We start from the raw sequence: 27,838 nt of genomic DNA, 5'->3' as shown, positions 1-27,838 counted from the left end.
ATCAATTGTCAACATAAGCTATGGTTAACATCTAATAAAACAGCCCTCTGTAAATCCATGATTAATAAGATTGGCTTCTGTATTAACTAACAGACATCATAAAATTTTCTTCCTTGCAATAATTTGTATATTCAAGGTTCATCCTGCTGGACTGAGTTTCCTAAAATAAACTGTTAGAGTGAATGAACAAAATTTTGGCAGCTATCGTTATTATATTATAACAATTTAAATATATATCTGTAGCTGAATGGCTTCCAAATTAATGTCATATTTTAATTAAGTCAGAGAAGATGGTGGCTATAGCAAATGATAAGTGATTCACTTCTTTGTTTCCTTTACCTTCTGAACATAATGACAATGCTGCTTAGGTTTTAGCTTGAGCGTTAGAGGAAGCTAATTGAAATGTGAAAAGCCAATTTCCCAAAACAATCTTTACATATGACAGGGATTACTTAAGCTCTTCTGTGTCACCAAAAATACCCCCAAACCAACAACAAAACAACCCACGCCCCCAAAACCAACAAAAATCCACACCAAAAAACCCCAGCCACTAAACTCAAAAAACCACCAACACCCCCCCTATTTAGAATTCACTCCCTTAGAAACAAATGTCTGCTTCCAAAGTGGGAGCAGTGGTGCTCAGATTCAGCATAAAGTTGTGTATCATGCACACACTGCCCAAGGATTGGTGGGATGCAGGGGCCACTGCAGGCAGTGCTAAGCTTCAATTGAATTTGGGTCTAGTTTTTAAGAGCAGAGCAACTTAACACCAATCCTCAAAGATCCCAAAGTCATTTTATGAAGTAGAAGTAGGTGTGCTTGAAGCACCTACTAAAAGAGCGTAAAAGGGCATACAGAACTAGGCATGAAAACTACTTCCCCCCTTGCCCAGACAAACCCTTCCAAATGCCATGAAGTCTTTTGGCCATAGAAACCTAACTGGGCCTTTGATTGTTTTGTGGGTTTTTAGACATCATTTTCACTCTCAGTGTGTACTTTGGAAAACAGAGATTCTGATCCTTCATCTTATTAGTTCACTGTAAGTCAAGTGATTGCAGCAGAATTAGCAAGACTGGACTTGTACAATGGGAAATCAGCCCTTGGAGAGGCACCAGTCACTATTATTACTTGAATGGAGAAAGAGAAGTATCTTACTCTGTATTTAATCTGTTCTAAAAATGCTAAAAAAGCATACATTAGTTCCTGCTAGTTGTTATATTTTGCTTCACAAAACTTCCATGTTAATTAGGAAAAAAAATCTTTAACCTCTGGCAATAAAAAGAAAATTCTTTATAATATAAAAATGTAGCTTTAGTGCTCTGGACATTCTCAGAAAAAAATGTTATATATACATATATATGTTGACAAGAACTGAGAAGCTCTGAAAAAATTGAGTGTAATTTTATGTGATATTTCCATTTATTTCATTCCTTTATTTCATAATTTTTAATGAAGGAAATACACTTGTCAAGTTCAAAGTTTTGGTCATTGTGCTTCATTCTCTGAAGTACAATGATTAGGTTATAAACAGGCCAAGAGTAACAAAAGCATTTCAAGTACAACTAAGGAATTCAAGGGAATATTTATAAAGGTTTAATATTTTGGAAAAAAAAGAAAGCAATTCAGTTAACTTCCATTATTTTACAAAATTTAACTTTGTGCCACCTGGAAGCTGACAATCACCTCACAAAGTCATAAAAGGCTAGAAAAATTGTACAATTTTCAGACCAAATATAAAAGAGGCAGCTTATTTCTAATCTCTTCCCTGATGACTGCTAGACCAAGCATTTGCTCCTTTTTATCTGTCTGAAGATCACTTGTGTAGCTCTCTAACCATGTCCTCCTATTGGTAGCTAGACCCTTTTCTAGGGAGCCAAAGAGTATATTGGAAGCCTAAAAACAGAACAGAAACATAGAAAGGCAAACATTCCCTTCAGTGCATTCACTGTTCTCCCATGTTTAATGATTTCAAGACTGAGCACAGCAATGCTGCTGGGATGGAGCTTGTGCTCCCCCTCCAAGGACTGCCTGCTCTGCTAGGTGGTCTGCACCTCACCTCTAGAACCTGCCACTTAAAGCCTATGAATGCAAAGCATAGCATGATTTACTGGTGTTTCACTTCATCCAGCAACTGCATGGGTGGGCGTGCAGTTTATAGAGCATTGCCCTCTACCATAAAAAGTAGTTTGCAACAGGGAATGAAAAAAAAAATAGCAGTCAAATGGTTGTAAACACTTGTTTAAAATGCATAAATTTTACAATACATAGCAAATATACGTATTTTCCTGGTTTTAATGCTCTCAACCATTAGAATTTTCTTTTTCCCCCTTAAATCTCTTGTTGATGAAAAAGGAATGTTAACTTTATTTTCCTAGTTCTTCCTGGATTAATTTTTTTCTTTTTTCACCCTAAAGAGTTAAAGGCTTCATCTTGTTTCCTCTACCCTTTTAACAGCTAATTGTAATGCTGACTGACCCCTAACAGAAAAGAGAAAAGCAGTCTAGCAGCCCTGCACCTTCTCCTCACTCCTCTCTAGCCCCATGCAATTGTTGGATACCCAAAATAAAGGCAGTCATCAATAGCAGCCACTCAGCTCAGTCTTCTTTTCTCTCTTCAAATAAACATTGCATCCCCCACAAATTTGATGCAGCAAGTGCTGCAGCCTCCTGATTTCCAGGAGGAAGCAGGAACTTTCCTTTCCCCTTCCTCACTTTCCTCCTGGCCACTCATTTTTCACTTGAAAATGAAGCTGGTGACTCAATTGTCTGTGCTTCTTGTGGCCCTCTTACTGTTGTCTGTATTTCACATGCATTTAAACTTATTTTTCCTTATTTCACTTCCCCACATTGCATTTAAGTCTGTTGTTAAATCAAGGGCTGTCTCACTTAACCATTAATCTAGAATCCAATCAGTACTCATTAGATTAATTAGAACATGGCCATGCACTGGAGCCCCAGTCACTGCAACTCTCCCTCATGCTCAGCTGGCTTGTGCCAGAGTGGGTGTGACCTGGCAAATTCTTCTGTGGCAATGGCTTTGTAGCCTTCTTGTAAAGGATGCCTTACACAGAACAAAATCAAACCACCAGCAAGTTAGTCTGGACAGTGCCATTTCTTCCCTTGGCTAAGATCTGGGATTACAATGAGTACACACAAGAAACAAGCATTGCTTTGTTTTTCTTACCCTTCTTTTCTCCTTATCATACACCATACAATACACCAAAGCAAATTATTGCTGCTTTCTGCTTTGAGCAATGGCCATGTGGTGGGGAACAGAGAGAACAGGCCAGGACAAGAATTTGGTCACCAGGACAGTTTGCAGTAATGCAGACATGCACTAGATCATCTTTTACACAAATGGAGCTCTTCATAAAGCAAGCCCCTACTGAAGAATTCTCCATATGGAAGCATAAATTCAATATCAGATTTTGAAACTTTTTTTTTTTGACAGATGCTTGAGGGAAAGCTTGGCAAAAGCTGTGTTTCCAAGTTCTGTTTAGCAGCCAGCACCTGAGCTCAGACCAACCTTTAGTGTTGGGGCCATCTAGTGGGAGAGGAGGCACGGACAGGGAGGCCAGGACATGCTCTGCATCCGGATTTTTCATCCTATTCAGCTTTGGTGCGGCCACCAGATACCTGGGCCAACGGAACAATGATCAGCAGATCACTGCCAGCATTGCAAACAAAGGACAACACAACTTTGAGGGCTACTTTAAAAAAAGAGAAAATGTGAAGCAGCAGCTGAAATTCAAACAGCTGCTAAGGAAAGCAGGCTATCCCCATGCAGCAGGAACCAAACAGTCAAGGCAGAGAGTTTCAAAGAAGATCAAGACAGGGAACACAAAATATGGCATGATTTCATGGATGGAAGCCTCCTCTCACTGGCTATTCCAGTTTGTTTGTTCATACTAATCCTTACAGCTCCACAGGGAAAAGGTAGTAGGGTGAAAGGCTTGTGCAAACCTCTCCCACTTGGCTTAGGCTACTCAAAGCTATGGGATCAATCTTTGGGGCTGATTTTTTAGTTAATAAAGGATTTCTTGAACCATTGTGGAATGTTAACAGGTATATAGTGCAAGAAAATGGAACCTAGAGACTGGAGAATTAACCCATTAAGTTTTAGGTGCCAGAATTTGCATCTGCAAGTTAAGAGGAAGAACAGTGGGGTTTAAACAAACAAAAAGCCCAAGACCCAGCAGTAAGACTTCACAGAATGAAGAGGCACTGAAGTAAAACTATTGTCTTTTGTGAAACAAGGGAGAGAACCATCCTCTCCTGACAGCACAAGACTGATGACATAGCTGATAATGTTTTAGCTAAATTAGACCTGGCACCATAAGAAAATTAGGTAAGTTTTATTCTGAGCAAAGTGCTTGTACATTTGTTTTCCATTTATTAATTTATTTGAAGTATCACAGTAAACAAAATAGAAATTGGAATAAAAAGCAGGTATAAAACCAGGCCACTTATTTACAGCTGATTAATACATAAGATGCTAACTCATAATGCTGGCAAAGCATATTTCCACATCCCTTTCTGGTACTTTAGATCTACTGAGAAACAGATAATTTCTTACTTGACCACATATATATATATATATATTTAACATAACAGCACCGTAATCTGCAGGGGTTTTTTTCCTCAAAACTTCGCAAGCTGCAACATATAAAAATGGAACCAAGGCATGAGACTGAGCAGGTAAATCTTTTGATTCAGCTTTGCATCACTGTATCACTACATAGACACTAAGAATACCCAAAAAAATTGTGGCTCAGTAAGACAGTAAGAAATATCTAAAAACAGCGATCTGCAGAGGATATATCTTAGTTCAGCAATCTTAAAGGATGCTTAGATTTCTGAAGAAACTCTTCTGTCATATCCTCCATTTTGTTCTCCACTGGAGCTGCAGATTTGTTCTCTTTACCCTTTTTGAGACTTCTTTTGTGCTGGGATTTAAAGAAAATACCCAATGTTAAGAGAATACAAAGAAATCAGACTTCTGCTCATGTGCAATGCAGTACATAGTGTTCTGAGAAAAAAACTTGATGTAAGTCCTGAAAAAGGTTCCTAAGAGATTGCATTTACTCAAGAGATTGACTGTAGACATAGAGAAGCTCAGCAGCTATTTTTAAAGGGTCCCCAAGAAGAAAACATGCTCTCCCCAGCAAGACAATCCCTAGACTAATATACCAAGAAGTTTACACTGATGTGCTGGTAGAGCAAAAGGGTCAGAAGCAAGTAAATATTAACAATGCCAATATTTCTGTCAGGCCTCTAAGAAAATACTGCATATACTTTCAACTCTCCCATTAACACATGCCTAGCAAATTATGACAATTTTCTTTATGGAAGATTACTTGCTGAGGAGTTTTCAACAGTCTGCCCAGCTTGTCAGAAATCTGCATTATTTTATCTACTACTGACTGCTATCATAATCTGCTGTTACTTTAGCACAAAGTTAACAAAGGATTTGTTAATCTGCAGGATTTGAACAAGTTGTGAGACTACCCTGAAATGTTAAGAAGTGACTTGAAACTACAGCACTGTTATGAAAGTACTATTTCTTCTCAAATACAAAGCTGTTTTGCTTATCTGAGGAAGTTACCTGGAAAAAAGGAATGCCACCATTTGTGTGACAATATACATTTGTATCCATTGAGTATTTGTCACAAGCAAGGCCTTCACTGGGTTCTTGCAACACTCCTTCTTCCAGCAGGTCCTAAAACAGAAGTTTTCCAGAAAGATGTATTTAATGTCTGAATTCCTTAATGAATGTATTAAGAATGATCATACCTATAAAAGACATGGAATTTCTATTTTTGAAAAACAAGAAAGAAATCTAAATTATTAATATCATTGCTTATTTTTCAAGAGATGATTTTTGTCAAGAGCTCAGCACATTTGAGTCCAAGTACACTGTAAAACACAAAGGCTACAACAGCCCTGGGGTTCCAGTCAACTCTCCAAAAGGGCCTGGAAAAACCTCAAAGATGTGAAATATTCATTCAAGAGCCTCATTTGCCATTTATACACATACCTGACCTGCACTATCCTCCATCTCCTTTCCCACACTGCTTAGCATAGCATCAAGATTTGGTTGCCTTTGCCTCAGTTGCTCCAGAAGCAGCTGCCGGGGCTCTGTTCTCACAAGGGTGACAGGATAGGAGTAGTCTTTTCTCTGTGGAGTTGTCCCTGTAATGAAGATGATACACTTTTCAGTGTTTGCTTTAATTTCAGATCCACAATTTTATATCAGCTCATTACAGAAATCATGCCTTGTTCACACACCATTCTTTGCACATATCTTAAAGGTGTAAGGCTGCCAGGTTATGTCCTCATCAACCTTCACTTATGAATTCTGGAACTCAAGTTGTTTTCTTTAAGACCATTCTGCCCCTGACCTGATTAAATACCTGTTGGAACATCCACTTTGAGATCCTCTTGCAGGAAACCATTAACCTGAGTTAGTCCATGCTGCACTTTTTCCTTAAGTGCCAGGTTCTGCTCCACAAGTATCTCCTGATCCACCTTTATCTGATCCAGAAGGCCATTTAGCACCTCCTCCTCAGCAACCTTTTGGATGCCAATGTGGTCAGCAATTTCAGCTATTGCTTTATCACAATTTTCTTCATTTTTCTGAAAATGAAACAAAAAAACAACCCAACTAAAAACAAGTTAACAGGAAAGGTAAGACTATGGCCTCTTTTCTAAGATGTGGTGCAGGATTAGTGACATGACCTGAAACGAAACAACTGAGACCTCAAATTGAGAAGTTTCAGTGCCAGTTTTACACTCTCATTTTGACAGCTATCTTCAGAAGAGTCAGTTTCTTAGAAAGTATGATCACTTTAGAAAGCTAGTCACAAGAATAAAGATGATGCCATCTGGCCCAGACCAGACTCTTCATGCTTCTATGCACAAACCCTGCACAGAATTAGGATATTCACCTGAACGTGAACATCCTGTAAGTACTAGAACATTTATGCATTTGTAGGGGAAAAGGCAATTGTGTTTTCAGCCATTCCCACTGAAATGAAACTCTTTAAGTGTTCAGCAGGTGCAACAGATACAGAGAGGTCTTGAGACCAACAAATGCTTTTAGTTTAGAGTTTGACTTGATGCTTGGAGATCCCTTCCAACTCAGAGTACTCTGTGTGAAGGAAGTTTCTAGTGAGTTTTTCCTTCCAAAAGTTTGCAAAATATTGGATTTGCCTATTTTATTGCCTATTACAACAATAAAAACCAGGGTGGATGTGAAATTTGTGATGGAAATTAAGAAAATCCCCCAAAAAACACGAGAGAGAAACTCTTAGATAAGAGGCCAGAATTTGTATATACTTAAAAGGAATACTTTCTCCCATATTGACTCAATCTGACCAATAAAGTCATTTGCAAACTCCAGAAAATAGCCTGCATGTGATCACTGTGCATCTCCCAAGGAGAGTACTGTAGATAAAGCTTTAGAATTAAACACCACCAAGATGATGCAAAACACTCAGATTACATGTACAAGTCAGTTGTATGGCATTAGCCATGACACCATTTTTTGAGGGTAGGGGCACTTGAAGTTTAAAGTCTCTTAATTTAGGCTTTTGATTTCCTCTAATTACATCTTCTCAAGCTCAGTAACATGAGTCTGCTATCAAAAAAATCATAGTTTTGTTTTGACTACAACTTTTTTCTCCCCTCTATAAATTCTGCAGTAAAGTTTGTCTCAGGATGTTGCATTAGACTACAAATGACTATAAGTACCTTTTGTAAATACTGAAATTGCTGTTTCTCATCCTTTAATGACAACAGGTGCTGATTAGTAAAGTTGACCATCTGAGCAGTTGTAAATTCACCCCATGTATTGGTATCCTGAGCCACATTTTTGAGATTGGCGAGAAGATGTTGGCAGTGGTCATTGGATTCTTCCAGCATTGCCTTGTTTTCAGCATTTATGCTCCTGAGCTCTTGAGAGAAATGATCCAGATAGGCAGTAAATTTGCTGTGATTGGAATTTGTACTGCCGACTAAGTCTGTAGTTGTCCTGCAACAACATATTTGTAAGAGTTTAGAGATTTTGAAAGGTAGATTTTAACACAGTATACTTTTAGAAATATGAAACCAGAGCCAGTGAAATAGCACAGTTCTATCAAACCAGTTAATCATAATATTGTTGTTCTACTTATTAAATCTGCAGCACTTGCAGTAGGTTTGCTAAAAAACCAAAACCCCCACCAACCAAAAAACCCAAAAGAGAACAGAAAGACCCTAACCACAAACCAAAAACAACTTCAGCAAGACCTTAGTTATTCAGTCTGCAATTGAATGAAACATACTGTAACAGACACATTATTATGCTTCATGCTAAACCTTTATATGTTCTGAAGTCCAGACACTGAGGGACACTCCTCAGCATATTGCTCCCAAAATGATACTTTCTTATCTCAACATGCTCAAGAGACAAGTTCAAGGGCAAGCCTTCTAGAACTACTGTTTACTCTGGGGAAAGGCCAACTCTGATCTACACTCTGTGGCAGAACCCAGCTCTAACACACAGGCCATGCCCAGCAGGCTTTATAAGCACATAAAGATGGAGAGCACCCAATTTTGAAGTTCTCTTATATATATTTTATCTTGTGTAAGTGTACAGCAAAAAGAATGTGCCCCTTACAGGTGAACATTTTCTTGCATAGCAGTGATGGTGGTCTTCAGGCTTCCATTTCTTGTGAGTACATCAGTTAGGCTCCTCTGAGTCTCCTGAGCAAACAGGTCAAGCTGGCTTTGCAGTGAAGACATCAATTCAGCTGCACTCTATCAAGAAAATTACCACAAGTTTTGCTGTTAATTCTGCACTTGTTAACAGTCTTAAAGCATACTTGAATGCCTGAACTAAAAATGCAGAAAAGGCAGAGTTCTGCAATTCTAAAGCAGAAGACACAATTTTTGTGTAGTGAAGATACAGACACCTTATTTTTGGAGATGTATGTAAATGCACATATAGTGATATACAGCAAGGGGAAGGGGGTTTTTGCTGCATTCCTACATAAGCCACCTAAAGCAGCCTAACAAAAGCTGAATAGAATTAGGATCAAGTTACTGTCCTCCTAATATTTTTGTGAAACAAATACAATGGCTTACTACCACATAAGAGTTTAAATCAAAGCAAGCAATCACACTTGATGTGAGGATGTTTTCTTACTCCAAGGATACCTTTCTATGTGCCAACCTCATCATTTCCACTTCTTCTTTTAAGCTGTCACAATTATGCTGGAGCTGAGCAAAGCCACCGGCTGTTTGTTCCTGTATTTTTTTCAGTGTGAGAGAAAGATCTGCAAAGAAGGTATCCATTTCCTTTTTATGGTCCTCCATCTTAAAAAAAAAAAGTTTTACTTATAGTTATATTTCTATATCTTGATTGAAAAAACTGGTATTTTTCCCTAGCATAACGAGATAGACTAGAACTCTAACTTGAAGCAAAGGGCTTTATAAGTGCAGTACTGTTTACACTTATAGTTGTTAACAAGATAAAGCATCACATTCCCCAGGAAACAAAGGGACTACAGAAAGTCTGGTATGAAGGCAGAAGATTTTTGGAGTGGTAGGACTTGCCTAAGTTGACTTTTTTTTTTCCGATTTCTTAATATACTCTCCCCCTTGTATTTCAATGTATCATCGAATATTTGTTACATAAAGATTTAAGCATCTGTGTTTTGCCATTCTACTGTGGCACTCACACAAAAGGTTGTGCCAATATAGAGAACAAGCAAATTTACCACACCCAGGAGAGGAAAAAAGTCTGAAAGAAAGTTAAAAGACAGGACTTATAGAACAAGATAAAGGGGAAAAGGCCAGACAAGAAGTGGAAACACTCTGACATACTGCAGAAAAACAAAGAACATATTATCTGTAAATTAAATAAAAAGAGAGCATAAGGCGAGGAGCCAGGTTATGTGCATTACCTGATCAGCCACAGCAGAATATTTCTTCATGTTACTCTGGAACTGAAAATTTAACCCCAAGACAAATTCTACCATTGGTGTCAAGCTATTTACTGCTTTTCCTAATCCAGTCTGATGTTCTTCCTAGGAAGAGGAAAAAAAAAAAATTAAATCGGAACACGGCTGTTCCTTCATCTACATTTGCAAGAAGTTACTGTGTACATATCCATGTGCTCTATTATGGCAGTATATGCTATTTAGTACATTACAGCTTGTGGGAGTGACATGGGAGATACAATCATGGTCAGGTGGTGAAGCAGACACAGGTAAACAGCATCAGAAAAAATGCTATACATTTACAGAATCCCTTTTGATCAAAATCGGTTTCAAATATTTAAGTAGGAGCATGCAAATGTACTAACAATTAATCTCAGCAGCTCTGCTTTACAATCAAGTGATAGATTCTCATGCTGTGTTATTTTTTCAGATATGTGAGAAACTTCAGTAGACACCAATTCTTTAAGAGAGGCAAAAGATGCTGATACAACTGATGCAAGAATATCCGCCGTAGAAGAACTGGTAGACAGGAGGTCACCTGCAGAAGAAATCCAGAGTTACAAACTTTTAAAAAATTTCCCTGTAAGATAGAATTCTTTTTATTACTCATTACTTTATTGCCCCTCACAGGAAGGCTGTGGATCATCCCAGACACATCATTACTGGTGGAACTGTAATCATTATGCCACTTAAATAAAGCCACCTCTTTCCTAAAACAGATACATTTCAGGAAGTGGTCTTTGAGATTACAACAGGATGACTACTAATACAGGTATTACACTTACCTATAAGATTTGTGTAATATGTCAACATCTGTTGCTGCTTCAAACTGTTTTCAGTAATTGAATCTTGTATTTTGCTGAATGAAGCATTCATTTGTCCTGCAAAGGTATTTTGGACAGCAGCATTGTGCTGATCAACAGCCCTCTTACGGTCCAGTTTCGCATGGAGCCCAGACACATCTCTTGTCGTTTCTTCAACTGTAGTTAGTAACTAGAATTTTTAAAGTTATTCCAGTAAGTCTTGAAACAAGAAGTCAAGCATTTATTATATAAGGAAAGGCAACAAAAGTTCTGAGTTAAAGAAGTTATCTCTCTAGGAAAACAGGTATTTCCCTTTACACCATCAAATTACAACTGTTCTGGACCCTGGTGTTATGTCATTTATGCTTTTAGAACATGGGAAAAAGTTACCTACTAGAGATAATTTCTTCTGCTTTAAAATCAAAGCATTAATAAATTACTTCCTCAGTATTTAAGGAATAAAGGTATCATTTACCTCAGAATAGTAACTGAAAAATACCTGAGTGAGCACTTCAACTTTTTTTCTGAACAATCTGACAGTAAATATATTCTTCAATATAGTACTAAAACAAGAGGTTTTAGTACTAGTCCTGAGATAAACAATTTAGAATTCATAGAAATAGTGAAGTCCTTGTTTGTAGTGAGCATAAATAATTTTTGCACCTATTTGTCTCAAACACTCCACAACCCACATGTAAAAACCAGGCATTCCCTCCTAATCTTACAGGAATCCAAACAGAAAGAAATTGTCATGGTGCCTGAAGGTACAAGTTTCATCAGTTTGCAGTTTAAATAGCAGGATACACTCTCTCCCTAACTCAAGTGTGTTTTGATAATTACTTATTCTGCAAAAAAACTCATAATAGATACTGCAAAGCACTGGAACTCCCATGACAAACTGGCCTGAAGGAAAGTTAGTTCCAGACCAACCAGAGTGTTTAGCAGTCAGCTGTCAACACTACCACAGAGAAAGTCCTGCAATCTAATCCTAGTTTTCCATCTTAAATTCAGGTCATGTCTCACTCACATCATGCTTTAGCAACAATAGTGCATCCAACTCCCAAAACCAGGAAGCTGCTTTACATTAGGAACAAGAACTGTGACAACCTGGCTAGCTGTGTCATGAAGCTCTTGTTCAGTATTTTCCAAAACTGAAACCACATATTCTTCTTCAGCCAGCTGAACTTTGGTTTCTTGCAGATCTTTCTGTGTTTCTTCCAGTTCTTTCTCCTTGATCTGCAAATCTGTTTTACACTGTTCAAGTTCATTTTTACTGACTCTGAATAGTTCAGTGACCTAAATAGGAAGACAATAATCAAAAAGGCAACACCACTTTTTACAAATGTGACAATCTCATTTCACATCTCTCAAATTACACTACAATGACAGAAGGCAAATTGTCATCTAGCAATGTAACCTCAGCTGTAGGACTCCAGACTTAAATCTAAACTACAGGTTTGTATAGTCTCTGTAATCACTGAAAATATCAAGCCAACACCATTCTCACTGTAATAATTGCTTGCTTCTCCTCTGAAAACATAAGAGCAAACTACCATTATAGAACAGAGAAAAGAATTCCACTGAATAAACATAACCAGATAGACTGAGAAGAGCCAGTAAAGCTGATTACATAGAGGAGTTACATCTACCAGCAAATTAATATCTACATTTCTCTTAAAGAAGGAGCTCCAATTTTTGTGTAATTTGTTAAAAGGAAGCTCCTGACCACTCTCCCCTCATTCTTTGTTCCTAAGCAGATAGATACCTGTCAACTGAGATTATATCATTTTACAAGCAGATTTTTTGCTGAAAATTCAGCAAAGAAAATTATAGTAGACAGGAAAACAGCTTTAAAAATAAGTACTGCGATCTGCAATTTCATATTCATTATTTCAAATTCCTAACTTCAAGGACTAGGAAGCTTCCATTCTTGACTAATTGGGGAACTTTAAGACCAACAACAACAAAACCCATCTTCTGACTGTTCTTTCTTCACACTTTTTTCCTCCTTTTGACAGGAGGAATGAATTTCTTCCGTTTTTTGGCAGATTTCAACCACAGTTGAAAAACATCACTTACCCTTTTCACTTCTTCCTCCATGACACTGATTTTGTCAATATACTCTGCAATTTTTTCTTCCTGGACTGTTAGCTTTCCATTAAGGGCTCTCAAGCAATGATTAAAATAAATGAACAAATTAGTTAAGTAAGAGGTAGTTTCAAGATTTACACTAAATTTTCAGTAATTTTGGAAAATTCTATACGAATAGCAAGTCATTTTCACTTAAGGCAGAGAAGATTTAAGGCAATTTTCTATTGTAAACTTTCTAGCCCTATTTAAAGTGAAGTTAAGTATATCAAGTTTACTTTCCTGTACTAGTGTCCACTGAAAAAATAAAAGGCTGCATGTGTAAATCTGCATGCTGGCTAATGCTTATAGCAAGTTCCACACATACATAAATTCCTCAGTGCAAGCCCATGAGATTTTATCTGTATAATCATTAATTTTGAAAGAACAAGTTGACCAAACAGCTAAGTTTTCCTAACTATCTGCAACTTCCTGGATTAAAAATATATCTGAAAGTATTTCTGTATAAGTATAGGTACCAGTATCAGAGATTTGATGCTAATTATTTTATAGAAATTTTGCAGACATACTCATAGTTTTCAGCAGAGATATAGACTCCATTTTTCTCTCGAGCAGCAGCAAGGTCTCGCTTCAGACGCTCAATCTCTTCAGTGTATTCCTGCACAAAGAAACAATCACATGAACATGAACATTTCTACTCTGGTTTTGATATTCAGCTTAACAGATACCTCACAAAGGTAGTGCTCTACAGAAATGTTGCATAAGCACAAGAGCAAAGCACTTCACCTCTCTTCTAAATTCAGTACAGCACTATTTAAATTCATATCATTGGCTATATGTAGAGCACTGAGATTTTCCATTTGAAGGTCATACTTGGTTGCATTTAGCAGCTTACAACAGGAATCCCAACTTCCTTAGGGACAGAGCTACTTTACATTGGCTCTTCACTTGTATTTACTGACAAGTTCCCTCTAATTCAATCACTTTCTAGGGAAAGTGCAAAACTACAAACATGTAATCCCCACAGTCATAGCTAGTAGCAATAGCCCTCTGTTCAACTTCAGTCTTATTAACAGTGCCAGTATCTGCAGAGACCATGGCAATGTAAGTGCAGCTTTAGTTTAAAAGCATCAGTTCAGTAATTAAAATCACTTCAGAGAAGCACAGCTACTAGTTAGTTTCTTCTGTACTCATAACTCCTGTACAGCAAAGATTACATTAACAAGAAGTCATACCTAATCTGTAACTTAATTTAAGATATATGTCTAGTTACCTTAATAAGAGCTTTCTTGGTTAGCTTCTGATTAACTTCAGGCTTGTTCATGATGTTCTTTGCTCTATGGGCATATTCCAGCGTACTCAATGTTTCCTGTGAAAAACAGATGTAACACTAGGTCAAGCTGATGAATTAACTCATATTTCTGTATCATTAGCAAAATTATTCCTAAAATATTACTTATTTTAGGAATAGGTTTTCAGACTTAAAATTTACCTCAAGATTTACAGATGCAGGTGAAATTGTGGCAATTATTGATGTTTTTGTCCGTCCTCCAAGAGAGTCTTGAAGGATTCTTGTGAGTTTAGATTCCCTGTATGGAATATGAGGGGTTCTTTCCACTAGAGCAGTAATAACTCTTCCAAGTGTCAGCAGAGATTGGTTGATATTTCCAGCTTCACGAGCTCTTTTGTCAACAGCCCCAGATCGACCAATGTTTTCACTTCCTGCAAGATCAACCTGAAAGGCAGGTTATGCTTCTGTCTCAATCACTCTGAAGAATGCCTGCCCCAAAGTCTTGTAGAATACATAAAAGAGCTAACTAGTTTTTCAGGAGACACTGGGGTGACAAATGGGACTTATATTTTTCAGAGTGACAAACACACTTCACATCACTTTATGAGAGCAATAATTTTTCCCTTTATCAGGAAAAAAACTCTAATAAACTCCATTACATAGCTAAAAATTCTATCAATGACACTTAGTTCAAATACTTACCAAGTTTAGCTTTCCAATTTTAACAAGTTCTTCTCCATCTACTGTTGTTTCTTTCATATGGATGGTGATTGAAAACACAGAGTGGGAACGGCTGCAAAAGAAACCAGTTTCAGATGTTCCATTAAAGCCAAATATTAGTTGCTATTTGACTGCTGCAAGTTTTGTGCTCTTTATAGAGAATACATTTAGCCCATGAACTACAAAGTACATTTTTAATACACAAAGTTATTCTGCTAAGTAGAATTTTGTATGTGTATGTATGAATTTGTATTTAAAACCAGTGATGAGGCAACTGGCTGACATTTGATTTATTCAATCCTATAGATTTTCTCTTATTTCAAGGAAAGCCAAGAGAAATGCCTTGGTGTTGCTTAAATTTGAGTATTCTCAACTCACAAGCATGACATGAAAACTGACTTGCAATTTTTTTTTTCAGTACTTGTGCTAAGAACAGTTTCACAGAATGTGAGATTAAGGAACATAACTTTCCTTATGCAGGCTAAAAAAATTCAGCAACTAGTTGAATTCAATATTAAAAATTTAGAAGTTCAATTAATTTTTCAATCAAAAACAGTAATACAGTTTAAGATCACAGAATCACGGAATGGTTGCATCTAGCTCCAACCCTGCTACCATGGGCAAGGACACCTTCCACTAGACCAGGCTGCTCAAAGCCCCACCCAACATGGCCTTGGACACTTCTAGGGATGGAGCACCCACAATTTCTCTGGTCAACATGTTGCAGTGTTTCACTATTCTCATAGTAATAATGATTTCAGGTTGAGTTTATTGCTTTAATAAGCTTTTACTGCAGGAAGCTGACATATACAGGAAGCCATAGATGTCAAATAACACCAGTTTGACCATACATAAAACACCTCTGGCACATCAATTTCCAAAATTCCCTGGAATCTCAGACAAAATGAGTTCTGTGTTCCAATCAGTAGTAGAAAATACCCATTTCCTTCCACCAGTAGACAGACATGCTCAGTATATCTTGAAATTAAAATACAATACAGAGAGGGTACATTTCTTACTGTTCCAGCACTGGATCACTACTTTTCTCAGTGATATAGATTTCACATCTGCAGCTCAAGAATGTGAAAGCAGTAATAAAAAGAATGCTATTTCTGACCCAGGTGCCCCTATTACATTCTATGACCTGCAACCATATGAAGCAGCCCTTATTGCCATAGAATATTATCCCCAGCTTCCACAACCTAATTTGCAAATTTTACAGAAGCTGGCTGGGGTTAAACCATGACATCCCTTCATACTCCTATTGCAATCATCCCACAGCAGGTGGTAAGGAAGATATTGTAACTCTGGCATTCTAACCAACATTTGATAGTCTGCACTGTGAGAGACATGATGTCATGTTTGCACTAGCTGCTTACATCTTCAGTAAGATTCTGTTTAACAAAGAACAAAACAAGGTTTCTGAAATGGGGAAGACTTTTACCTGGAATATGCGTTCATGTAAGTAGCTGCGGTTGTTCTTTTGGCTGCACCCCTTTCCAGGATTTGGTAAACTTGATTTTTGTTGTGTACAGTTACTTCCTCCAAGCCTTTAATAATTACACCCCTCTGTCAGAAATTAATACATGCTTATTATACATCTCGCAACAATTCAGAAAGCCTCAAGACAACAAATTTTGTAGCACTCACCTTATTTCGAGGATCATCAAACATCTGCAGTCTTTCTCCAACATCAGGAGTAGGATTCAGAAGATCAAAAAGCTCCTCATTATAGATTTCCAAAAGAGAGACTTTCACTGAAAATTCAGTTCCATTCTCTGTGAGCTTTTCAAATATTTGATGCAATGTACGGGGTATGATACCTGCTAGTGGATCCTATAAAATAAAAAGAAATATTTAATTTATAAATGTACTGAAAGAGATTTGGAGCTAGGGCATAGAGTTTCAACTAAACAGTCTGACTGGATATAAATAAGAATAAAGATGACCTTCCATATAAAAGTCACCAAGAGTTGAGTGTAATACATTAATGATATTAAGTTGTTGGGAGTTTAGCTGACTAGAGACTGGAAAAGTAAAAGGCCATGGCTAATTCCAAGTCCTGCACCTGCACGATAGCGTGTCCTTGGGCCTAGCTGGGTATGATAACAAGTAGACAGAGAGATATGGGAAATAGGGAATGTTGACCCAAAGGAATGAGGAAAAGTTGATGGTATAGTTTAACCAATGGATTGCTTGGCTTACAGAATATTCATAAGCTTATTACTTGCTGTATAAGTGTCTGATGCTCTCTTCAATAAACGGAACTTGCTGTTGACTCGTATTGAGTCCCGAGTTTTCCCTGCACCTGACAAATGGCTCGTCCCAGACAAACGGACCATTCTGCAACATTAAGTTGTCCTTTTCATATAAATGAAGGAGATTATTTGTTAATCTACAAACATTTAAGGAAAGTCAGCTTCAGAATTTGAAAGGCATCAACTTTTGGTTTTCTTTAGTCTTCTGCAGTTTCCAACTGTGAACTACAGTACAGACAAAAATCTCAGAAGTGATAATGTACCTCTTCCCAAGTATATTCTTCATTGGGTGACCGCTCCCCTTCCATTGTGAAGGTCTTACCAGTACCAGTTTGGCCATAACTGTGAGAATAAAAATTAAAATGTAAACAATAAACTAAAATACAAATAAAGTTTCCTAACGCTAATTATTGGCTTACTTACGCAAACACCGTGCAGTTGTAGCCCATAATGACTTCATCCAAAATGGGACACACGACACTCCGGTATACATCAATCTGCTTTGCCTGGGCTCCAAAAACCTATTGGCACAAGACAACACGTCCCATTCAGCCATACAATAATGTGTAACATCACAACCAGTATTAGCTTGTTTCTGGAAGACCCCAAGCAGTTACTAACCATATCAAATGTGTAAGTCTTTCTTGATGACTTATCTGTCACTCCTCCAGTGCGGACACTGACTTCCTTTCTGGCTTGATCACAGTCCACAACAGCGTAGGAGCTCACTTTCAGTTCTGAGGCATTAAAAGGCCTAAAAGGACAGGAGTCAGAAATATCAGACTGAAATCATTGAAATCAATCACAAGAACACAAACAGATGAAGCAGTAATGTCACTCAGTTTAAGGATCTAGAATAGTAAAACTGGGCAAAAACCCCAAAGTGTTTAACTTTATCTGTTTAATAATTAAGAAAAAATGCCGCAGCTTGGCAGTTTACAGGCCCTTTTTTCCACTGTGAGACAATCCAGGCATCCACAGCTTTTTGTTATATACATATTTTTAACAGGCCTATAACCACTTTCAAGATCATATAGATGCTCACATAGCTAACAGGCATCAGGACATGTTCAGTTGCAAGGGGCAGAAGATTAAACATATCAAGCAACTGTCTAAATAAGAGCCTTAAAAAATCCAAAAAACACTTACTACATGCAAGTCAATGCAATAGTGAATCAAATGCTGATAACAAAACACTCTAAGGCACCAAAAATACCAAGAGACCCTACTAATTGCAGGACAGTAAGCAGCAATACCAGAACCTTCGGGTACTGATGCACCTGAATAAAACAACGAGGGGGGTGGGGGGGGTGGGTGGAATCCACATTAATTTAAAGTGGATTAGTGAAAGGTAATAGTAAAATATTAACACAGCAACAATAAAATTTTTGAACTTTATGGTGAGCATCTTGTTTCACCACTAAGTTAATTCAAACTTGGTGTACAACACTTTTCTTAAAGAGACATTTGCCACTATTTCTCCTGAAATGTACAGAAATACCCTAAAAAGCATTAAATCCTATTTTATTCTTCATTTAGTAGTGCTACTGCACTGAATGTCTATGCTACCTATATATAGGTGACCTGAGCAGTCAGCTTGAAAATATAACTTCTACAAGCTTGTACTCTAAAATATCTTAACACTAGAGACACTTCAGATACTCTTTCAATTGTAATGTTAAAGAAAAAAAAAGCAAAACACAAGAAAACCACAACACACGGCACCTCGAGTTTCCTGAACCTTGTGGCTAACATTTCTCCCTCAATACATCACTGAGGCTGAAGTGTCAGATTCTGAACAGACCATGGGACACCTGGGTGCAAGACTGACCGATGACAACACAAGATCACTAAAATCTGGTGCAGAGGAGCAAGTCACAGCTTCAAGCTCGTGACTTTGAAAGTAACAGAGCAATGAACACATTCTGCTGTGTAACCATGAAACACTGACCCAGTCCATGGCAGGAGGCACAAGAGCCCACAGCTGTGATATTAGGGGAACAATTTAGCTGGGCTGGAGTAGGCATACAGATCATCACCACCACACAAGGAGCTGCCTGGTGTGCCATGGAGACATTTGATCTCAAGTTCATCCCCACAGCTATGAAGCACATTATGCATATTAACAATACTAATGGATGCATTTTGAGTTTCCAAGTTAATGTTTTACCAAAGCTCAATAAACATGCTGCTTGAAAAGATTTATTATATGCTAAGATTGATCAGGTTTTGGGAACAAATCAGGACACCAAAGAACACAGTTGCATCTGCTTTCATATCTGTAAGATAAGGACAATCTGATTGGATGCAAAAGAAAAAAGAAAAGCGGAAGAAACATTTACTAGCTCAAAGAAACTGAAGCTATTAAAAAAAAAAAAAAGCTCTGCAAAGGCATGAGCAGGCAAGGAACTTTAAGAGGTTAGAAACTAACTCTTGACATAGCAATTAATCTGTGGGCTACAACAACAGCAGAACACTCCACCGCTGATAGTCCTAATGCTACTTTCATAGGGAGCATCATATGTAGTTAAAATAGATATTAATACTCGATAAAGCTATTCCAGCACAATTGAGATAAAAACAAAACAGCTGCTCTTGACAGCATTTCAAATCCAATTGCTCCAATAAACTTATTCTCTTGCAATAGCCTTGAGTCACAACACTTTCACCAATCCCACATTTGTTTCAGAAGCTTTATAGTTGCATTGCAAACATAAGGCTAAATTGATTTTAATTTCTATATTCATTGTGCACCTGTAAAAGCAAAATTTGTAGGCTTGAGAATTTGACTGCAAAAGTCATTTAAAACATAATACATAAACTAATATTTTGAGGTCTGGCTCAAAAAAACCCCAACTTCTACAGGTGATTTAAACGCAATACATAATAACCAATATTACAATTTTAACATACAATGCTTTAAGATTATTAAGACCTAGCATTAGTACGCAATCCTTTAAAACCACCTCAGAATTACAAAGAGAACCTAATATTATGGTACATGAAATTTATCATGTCATGCATAAAAGCAAATTCATCTCATCAACCGAGACATTTGGTCACTTTTAATTCAGCAGGTGACCGCCATCCCATTGTTTGTCCCCGGTAAAGTCTGCATCAATGAAGTTATATCACAGAGGGAGTAGCAGCATTTTTAGCTGTCAAACTTAGCAACTTCCCACAGGAGCTCACAGAAGAGCAAAATTCAGCCCGGGTTTTGTGTGTCTCGAATATCACACTAATTATGCGTAGCTCTTCTTGAGCTTCCAGCACAGCTCCATACTGGATGCGTGCTGAATGAAGATCGGTAACTGCAGCTTTTTGCCTTTTTAAGCTATAAAAAATCGCTCATAACAGCCTTAGTTCTGCGGAAGCGCCGCTTCCCCGGGAGGCACAGGGGGCCGCGTCAGCCGAGAGCGGTGCCCGGGACAGGCGGCTCCCAGCGCGGTGCCGAGGCCGCTCAGGAGTACGGGGGGTACGGGGCGGGGGGTGGCTCCCTCGCCCGCGATCCCTCCGGGCGGACACACCGGTCCCCCGGAGCACGTACCCGCAGCCGGACACAGCGGCCCGGCAGAGCCACAGCTGCACAGTGCCTGTCGCACGGCGGCGGCCTCGGCCGGCCGGCCCCGCGGGCTGTCCGGGGCACCGAGCACAGAATGTTGGGCCCGAGTCCCGGAGGCACCAACGCGGGACCTCCCCGGGGCTTGCCCGCGGACCGGCCCCCAGCGCTCGCCCAGAGAAGGGCCGCCACACTTACCTGCACCTCACCACCACCTGGATGTTCTTGCCCTTCTCCTCTTTCTTGGCGCCGCCGCCCTGGGAGCCGAAGGAGGCCATGGCGGGACGGGCACGGCACCGAAACGCTACCGCGAACCCGGGGCTCGGTTCAACCGCGCGCGCCCCCGCCAACGCCGCTTTGAACCGCGCACGGCCCGGCCCGGCCAATCAGCGGCGGCCCCGGGGCACCACGGGAAGGGATTTCAAATCCTGGGGGTGGCGCGCGCCGCAGCGGTAGCGCTGTCCCGCCCCGCCGGCGGCGCCGTGAGGGCGGGGAGTCAGAATGGGCCGGGCTCCCCAAGCCCCCGGTCCCGCTGAACTTGACACGCTACCTGCTGACCACCCGTACCTACCGTACGGCCCGTCTGCGCCGCCAGCACCGCGAGGGGCCAACAGGACAATGTCTGGCCTTCTCTACGGCTGGCGCTGACACCCACGGGTCTGGGGGCAGCCAAACTCCCCGCCTGCCATCAATTTTCCACGGTCACGTAATCCATGGAACCCTTTCTCACAGGTCAAGCCCTACGGCCATCCGTTCTTCTGTCCCTTCTAGATCTCCAGCTGGCCCACGATTTCGTTAAACATCACGACAAATAAACACAACTCGCCACTGCCTTGTGGAATTGTTCTGTTACTTGGCCCGTTTAAAACAATGCCCAGGTTTCTATTTACCCAGTGGGGCACAGCGCTCACCGCTCCCAGCAGGGCCCCGGCTGCTCCCTCGGCCGGAGGTGCCCCAGTGCAGGTTGCCAGACAGACCCTACTCCCAGCCGTGCACCTCTGGCCAGCCCTGCAGAGCTCTGCTCTGGTCCCTCTGTGCCTTGTGCACGCCTCAGCTCAGGCAGGTCTGCAGCACTACTCGTCTGTGTCGGTCTGAATGCCACACGTAACTTCCACGTGTTTACAAGTTGGTATTGCCTTATCGAGTAGTGGGGAAATTGTATGTAAGAATGAAAATAAGTAGTTACAGGTTCAGGACAAAGCACCACGGGTGCACCACATCCATCCTTTTATTTTGAAACTACATCATGTGAACCACTTTGCCATTTATGTCACTGTGCCTTCCCTGTGAGAGCTTCCTCTGAGGCACTATTAAATGCTGTGCTAGGTGGAGATCTATGACAGGATAAGAGGTCTTCTGGGTAGAAGTGAAGAAGCAGATGTTAGAGGAGATTCAACTTGTCTGATGTGCTTTTTTTTTGTTAAAACTGTACTGGCTCCTACAGCCCATCATCTACCTGTTACGGCCTGCAGTACTACAGTGCTTTGCTCTTGTTCTGGGCCCTTCACAATTTCTGAAATTTAGATTGCCCATCTATATAATTTTGCAGGTGTCCACACCCTTTCCCCCCCCTAAAGTTAGCTGCTTTGAATCTTATTATACTTCTTTCCTCCGTGAATTCTTAAAGTTAATAACCAATGAATCCTAACGCATAAGGCTTGCAGTCATTTTCCTGACAGTGATATGAAGCAACATCCCACTATGCTCCTGTACCATTTATCTGAAGAGTCAGGACAATGCCAGAGCCAATCAATCTTAAATTACGTGCAAAGAACAAACAGTGAACACTAAAAATCACAACACCACATTTTGTTTCAGCTAATTAAAGATTTAACCAAACAAGAAAATAAATATAATCCACGGCAAACATATTTAAACTACCTTCATTATTTGCTTTTTTGTGTACCATCTATGCAAACAGCAAAAAATCACTTGTACTGACAGTTGTGCAATAGCTACTGCTAGACTGAAAAGTCAAATGCAGGTATGCAAATAATCTAAATATTTACCTTTTGCTCTATACACCTTCATATGGATCACACAAAAGAAGGCAGCACTGGAACACAAGAATTCCTCCAAATAATGCATTTTTGTTCATTTCTAAATGAAAAAATCCATTATTTTTCCTGAAAATATAACATCTCTCACAAACACAGAAGAGATAATTTAAACTTGCATTAAAGCAGTAAGAATTTATTTGATTACTGAAAGTTAAATTTGGCCAATAGCTACCTTTGCTATAGCTGTGGTAAGTGGAAAACGTGTATTTCTGGTAATCAAGTTAGCTTAAAAAAGCATACAGATTAATGGCTGCAAGGCTGTTTTACAAGGTCGGCTTATAGCATAGGTTGTACATTTCCTTAGACTAGGTAGAGCCTAATGATACTAATACACTATAAATACAAACTGAGTAACAGGGAGCTAGCATTTCCAGAGCAATAAAAATAAATATGAGAAAAAGATAACAAGAATATTTAGGCCACAGTCATTGGGAGAATGACCTTTAAGAAGACGGGTAGTTCATCTGTGACAAATGTTTTATTTTGTTTAAATCGAGACAAAGACATTACAGAAATCTGAATTATATAATAGTACACACAACAGCAAATGTAGCAATTTCAGAAGAGGGTATTAATCCCCACGTATGGATCAAGAAGGACAATTTTAAAGTAAGGCTTGCAAACAAAAAGCCATTAAATTGCAGTGATGTTCATGGACAAAACAAACACTGTTTTCCTAGGGCCTGTATCAGATCACCTGGGAATGGTAGGTATGGAGGCCTGAAAAGTAGTAAAATTGTTTACATGGAACATGATTACCTACAAATTAAAAAGGTTATATAAGGTATAATAATGGAGAGATATAATTAATACAAATTATAAGGTTCAGTGAGACTTCTTCAAGGCTTAGTAACACCTGATTTGATTCCCAACATGGTACACAATGTATCACCTGTATTGAGCATGTGGAGAGTTTAATATTTAATATTATCAGTGACATAGTAAAGAAAATTGCTGATTAATTGCATATTCACATTAAAGGGGAAATCACCTGCACCTCAGACAAACATAAACCAAGCTGTAGCCTTTGAACAGCCTGACCAGTTGGCCAGTAATATTCTAAACTCTGTGTTGTCCACATACAGTAAGTTAAATAACAAGGACTTATTCTCAATAAGTACTGCTATATTCTCAGCTGAGAAGTCCACCTTCAGTCAAGGTAAAAGGATAACCATGTCACTGTTAAAAGAACAGAGAAAATGCAATAAATTAAATACCTTATTGTTAAAAATTAGGGACTCAATGCACATAACAGGATTAAAACCAGAACTGGTTTCAGCTAACCAGGAAAATACACAGAATAAAAGAGTTCTTTTTTTTAGGCTTGTGTGCCAGATCACTGTCCAACACAGACAGTAGCACTTTTATAACTTTTTATAGTCACAGTAATAAAAAATTAGCAGTAACATAGGGGGATGTATGCATTTGTGTGATAAGCTTAGAGTTAAGCTTGTAATTTTCCATACAGTTACCTATTTTCAGTTAAGATGTGCAGCTAGATGACATCATTTACACAACAAGAAAAGAAATAATGAATGTGAAAATTGGAAACACACAGACTGAAGCAACAGGAAACGTCTCTTGCGCCTCGTATCCTTTAACTTAATTCTTTAATTAATTTAATTTTATTCATTCAGTACTTTTATCTTGGGAACAGCCAATGGACAATCTTTTTTTCATGTATGTCTTGTCATGAAATTGCTGCTATTTATTTTGGAGTGGAAATAACAATCATGAGTTATGCTTTTTTTTCAGCACAAGGCCAGTTTGCTACAAAGCTCTATTATATGCAATTACAATTCAAATTTAATCCACAATTTTATCTATGTGGAAAAGCCATGCTTACATTAGAAGCCTAACAAGACTATACTTAAGAGTTTCACACTTACTGTGTCTCAGCTTTCAGGCCATACATAAAATACTGTTTCATTCTAAATTATTTTTAACCTACCTACTTTGAAGATCACTTTCCCTCACTGCACATTTATGTCACATATCCTGAAGAGGGATCTCTACACTGCTACTTCATAAGGTTTTTTCATGGGAGTATTTGAATAATTTCCACACTTTAAATTATGCTGAGGCTCATTTGGTCTTTTAGGCAACACCTATTTTTCTACTAGGGCAGATAAAGAAGGCAGGACCAAAAGCACCAATTGTCTATGAGCAATTAAAGTTTCATGGGGAAGAAATCTTAGTTGCAGGACCAGCCTGAGAAAGGAATTTCACTGGAAGTCTTCTTTACTTTTGCTGAGGGTGTCCTATTAAAAATATCTTTAAAAGACAGAAAATATGTCCAAAACAGTATATGAGTGTAATTTTGGGTAGTATAAATGGACATAGAGAGGAGTCAAAGAACACAATCTGATTAGAATAAACACCAGTGTGCCCTGGTTTTGGCTGGAATATAGTTAATTTCTTCTCAGTAGCTGGCACAATACTGTGTTGTGGATTGTCAACATAAGAACAATGTTGATAACACACTCATGTCCTGATTGTTGCCAAGTCGTGTTTATCCTGCATTAGGGACTTTCTTGTGTCTCATTCTCTGCCAGTGAGGAGGTGCAGGGGAAAAAAAAGCTGTGAGGGAGCACAGCCAGGACAGGTGACTTGAAGTGGCCAGAGGGATATTCCACACCATAAAATGTCATTCCCAGAATATAAAATGGGAATTTATATTACCAGTTACCCAGAAGGGCTTGACTGGGCCTAGGGGCAAGGTCTGGCATTGGATAGCAGGTGGTGAGCAATTCTATTGTGCATCACTTATCTTTTTCTTTTTACCATCATTACTATTATTATTTACTATTATTTTTATAATTTATTTTGTTTCAGTTACTAAATTGTTCTTATTTCAAGTCGAGTTCTCAATTGTTCTTATTCCAAGTCAAGTTGTACTTTTGATTCTCCTCCCCATTACACCGGGACGGGTGGAGGGGAGGAAACGGCTGCCTGATCCTTCGTTGCCGGCTGGGGTTAAAGCAGGACACACCAGTGACTTTGAACAGCCGCTAAATAAGCTTACAATGGATAAAATAGGTGTAAAGTACAGTAGGCGTGACCTCTGTTGCATACCTCTGCATGTTAGATGCATGAGGAAGTGTGATCTTTCATCACACCACAGAAACACAAGTGCTCGGTTTAGATTCACGTATTAGCAGACCACCAGAGTCCTCCTGGCACAGTCTACCTTGCTTCCCCAGGATTGCCCCTGTATATACTAGGCAAGATTTACAGGAAAAGGCAGGATTTATTAGAGCAGCTAAATATAGATCAGGCCAGCATTAGCTAAATATATACTACATTAGGCTAACAAACTCGCTGTTGGGACCCGAAAAGAGTAAATTGCCTGAACCTGTATAATTCTATAGCATTCACGCTTACATGACAACTGTATTAAAGACAAAGGCAGAACTATTTCTACTGTACATTCAATTTAACAGAAAGACTCCAATTCACAACGCCTTAATCCCCCAGCTGCTCCTGAAAGGGAGGAGACAGATTGTGAAGGGGCACTCACCCTGCAGTCCTTCTGTCAGGCACCACGGGATGAGCCTCTCTGACGCACTGGCAGCAGCAACAGGGTGGAATTCAGATTTAACAGCTCACCATTTATCCTGTCCTCTTTCTGTCCAGCTTGGTCTTCACTTTTATATGCACTAGGGACTGGAAAAAACCCAGACTGCCTCAAACCAGAATCCCATGAGGACATTTTAACAGGAGTTAACATACTGTGTTAAAATTAGGCACCCACACAGTTCTAAATCCAAACAGTTGATTGAGGTGAAAACTACCAAATGCCTTGCTCCAACCAGGATGAGTTAACTTGAGAGACAGTTCCATGTCTAAACTGAGGCCAGAAGTGTGGGTGTACTTGATGTAGGCACAAATGTTTTAAACTGGGTAGCTCAGGTAGGGGTAAGAGCATCTCTATAGCAGCACAGACCTCCCTGGAAACCAGCAGATGAACGTCTACCCAAATTCCCTGACAGATTTTGTTGATTCCTGGTTGATTCTGCTGACCATATGAAACAGTGTGCTGTCACTTCTTAACAGCAATTTTAACCAAAGCTGACTAGTTTAAAGTTACTTTTGATACCTCTTCAATTCCATCTTTGGGTACAGAAATTACCTTAGGTAACTCGTCTGGCCATGTCTTCCTACATTTTTATGATAGGAGGATTCTGTGAATTTCCAGCTGTGAGATACCACCTTTTATAGAAGGCAAGCAGTGGGGAAGCTAAAATCAGGCATTAAATGTAGCACATTTTGTCTTTTTCCCCTCCTAACTCTGAAAAATAAGACACAGAAAAATAAACACATATGAAGAAAGCACATTACCAGAGCTTCAACCAGTGGGTTGGTTTTTTTTTTTGGGTGGGAAGGAGAAGAGGGTGGGGGGGAAGGAGACTTGTTGGTTGTTTGGTTTTGTGGTGTTTTTTGGGATTTTTTTTTTTGGCGTTTGTTTGTTTTGCATTTTTGTTTTGCTTTAAAAAAAATTATTTGGGGGTTTGTTTTTCCTAGAAAAGAATTAAAGCAACCAGCCACATCCACGACTTTCCCGTACGGAAATGTATCAAGGAAAGTAAAGTCGCCCTAGAACCCCAAATCTGCGGGTTTATAACAGAAACTCATCCTTATCCAGCATTTACACCTCGTACGCCCATCCTGCGAGGCGAGTCCTGCGTCCGGCGCGGCGGGGCCGCGGAGCTGTACGGCAGGTGAGCGGCGGCCAGTGGGCTCCAAGGGGAGCGCCCGAAGGAGGGAGAGCGGCCGGAGGGCGACCTCTCCCTGGGGGACGGAGGATTTTGACACCCGAAATCTCTGCCTCTCAGGACGGCACTGCACCCACTGTGCTCAAATTACGAGGCGTCTAATTACCTTTTGTTTGGCAGACGCCGCCAGGGACGCGGAGCGCGGCCACCAGGAAGCGGGCGGGCCGCGACACGGCCCCTCCGCGGGTGCAGCCCGGGGCCGCCCTTCGCGCCGCAGCCCCGTCCGCCTCCGCCGGGCGCGGCCCCCCCGCCGCGGCGAGTGTCGCCCCGGCTCCCCGCCCAGCCACCCACCCCCTCCACCG

At 39.6% G+C, this 27,838-nt stretch overlaps 1 protein-coding gene across 5 annotated transcripts; it reads right to left on the bottom strand.

Moving 5' to 3' along the window:
• Nucleotides 1-1,472: 1,472 nt before the first annotated feature.
• Nucleotides 1,473-27,721, bottom strand: KIF11 (kinesin family member 11). Of its 5 annotated transcripts, none has more exons than XM_063163486.1 (24): nucleotides 27,643-27,721; nucleotides 26,894-27,052; nucleotides 26,282-26,427; nucleotides 17,764-17,896; nucleotides 17,566-17,663; nucleotides 17,406-17,484; nucleotides 16,535-16,720; nucleotides 16,329-16,453; nucleotides 14,867-14,957; nucleotides 14,366-14,608; nucleotides 14,147-14,242; nucleotides 13,443-13,531; nucleotides 12,865-12,952; nucleotides 11,893-12,081; nucleotides 10,768-10,975; nucleotides 10,348-10,520; nucleotides 9,947-10,069; nucleotides 9,198-9,356; nucleotides 8,659-8,798; nucleotides 7,752-8,031; nucleotides 6,413-6,635; nucleotides 6,037-6,191; nucleotides 5,605-5,718; nucleotides 1,473-4,945 (listed from the first exon to the last, which is right to left on the bottom strand). In XM_063163486.1, exons 4-24 carry the CDS (start codon nucleotides 17,764-17,766, stop codon nucleotides 4,823-4,825), a joined length of 2,985 nt encoding a protein of 994 aa, XP_063019556.1. In that variant the 5' UTR covers nucleotides 17,767-17,896; nucleotides 26,282-26,427; nucleotides 26,894-27,052; nucleotides 27,643-27,721; the 3' UTR covers nucleotides 1,473-4,822. The 5 variants fall into 5 exon arrangements, 4 of the variants coding, with proteins under 4 accessions (XP_063019556.1, XP_063019555.1, XP_063019553.1 ...); XM_063163485.1 differs by lacking the exon at nucleotides 27,643-27,721 and adding an exon at nucleotides 22,711-22,801 and having other exon boundaries at nucleotides 26,894-27,435; XM_063163483.1 differs by lacking the exons at nucleotides 26,282-26,427; nucleotides 26,894-27,052; nucleotides 27,643-27,721 and adding an exon at nucleotides 20,900-21,022.
• Nucleotides 27,722-27,838: the final 117 nt, after the last annotated feature.

This window comes from Melospiza melodia, chromosome 9 (genome assembly GCF_035770615.1).
Source record: "Melospiza melodia melodia isolate bMelMel2 chromosome 9, bMelMel2.pri, whole genome shotgun sequence".
Classification (NCBI taxonomy): domain Eukaryota; kingdom Metazoa; phylum Chordata; class Aves; order Passeriformes; family Passerellidae; genus Melospiza; species Melospiza melodia.
The sequence above is the reverse complement of the archived record's forward strand: the minus strand, read 5'-3'. Positions and strand labels throughout refer to the sequence as shown.

Excerpts from the sequence above, each read along its gene's own strand:
- KIF11 (XM_063163483.1), bottom strand. The coding sequence starts at position 20,979 with ATGGCCTCCTTCGGCTCCCAGGGCGGCGGCGCCAAGAAAGAGGAGAAG. Across the intron at positions 17,485-17,565 it reads TACAACTGCACGGTGTTTGC|TTATGGCCAAACTGGTACTG; the intron begins GTAAGTAAGCCA and ends TTATTCTCACAG. Across the intron at positions 5,719-6,036 it reads TGGAGGATAGTGCAGGTCAG|GACCTGCTGGAAGAAGGAGT; the intron begins GTATGTGTATAA and ends CTTCTGTTTTAG.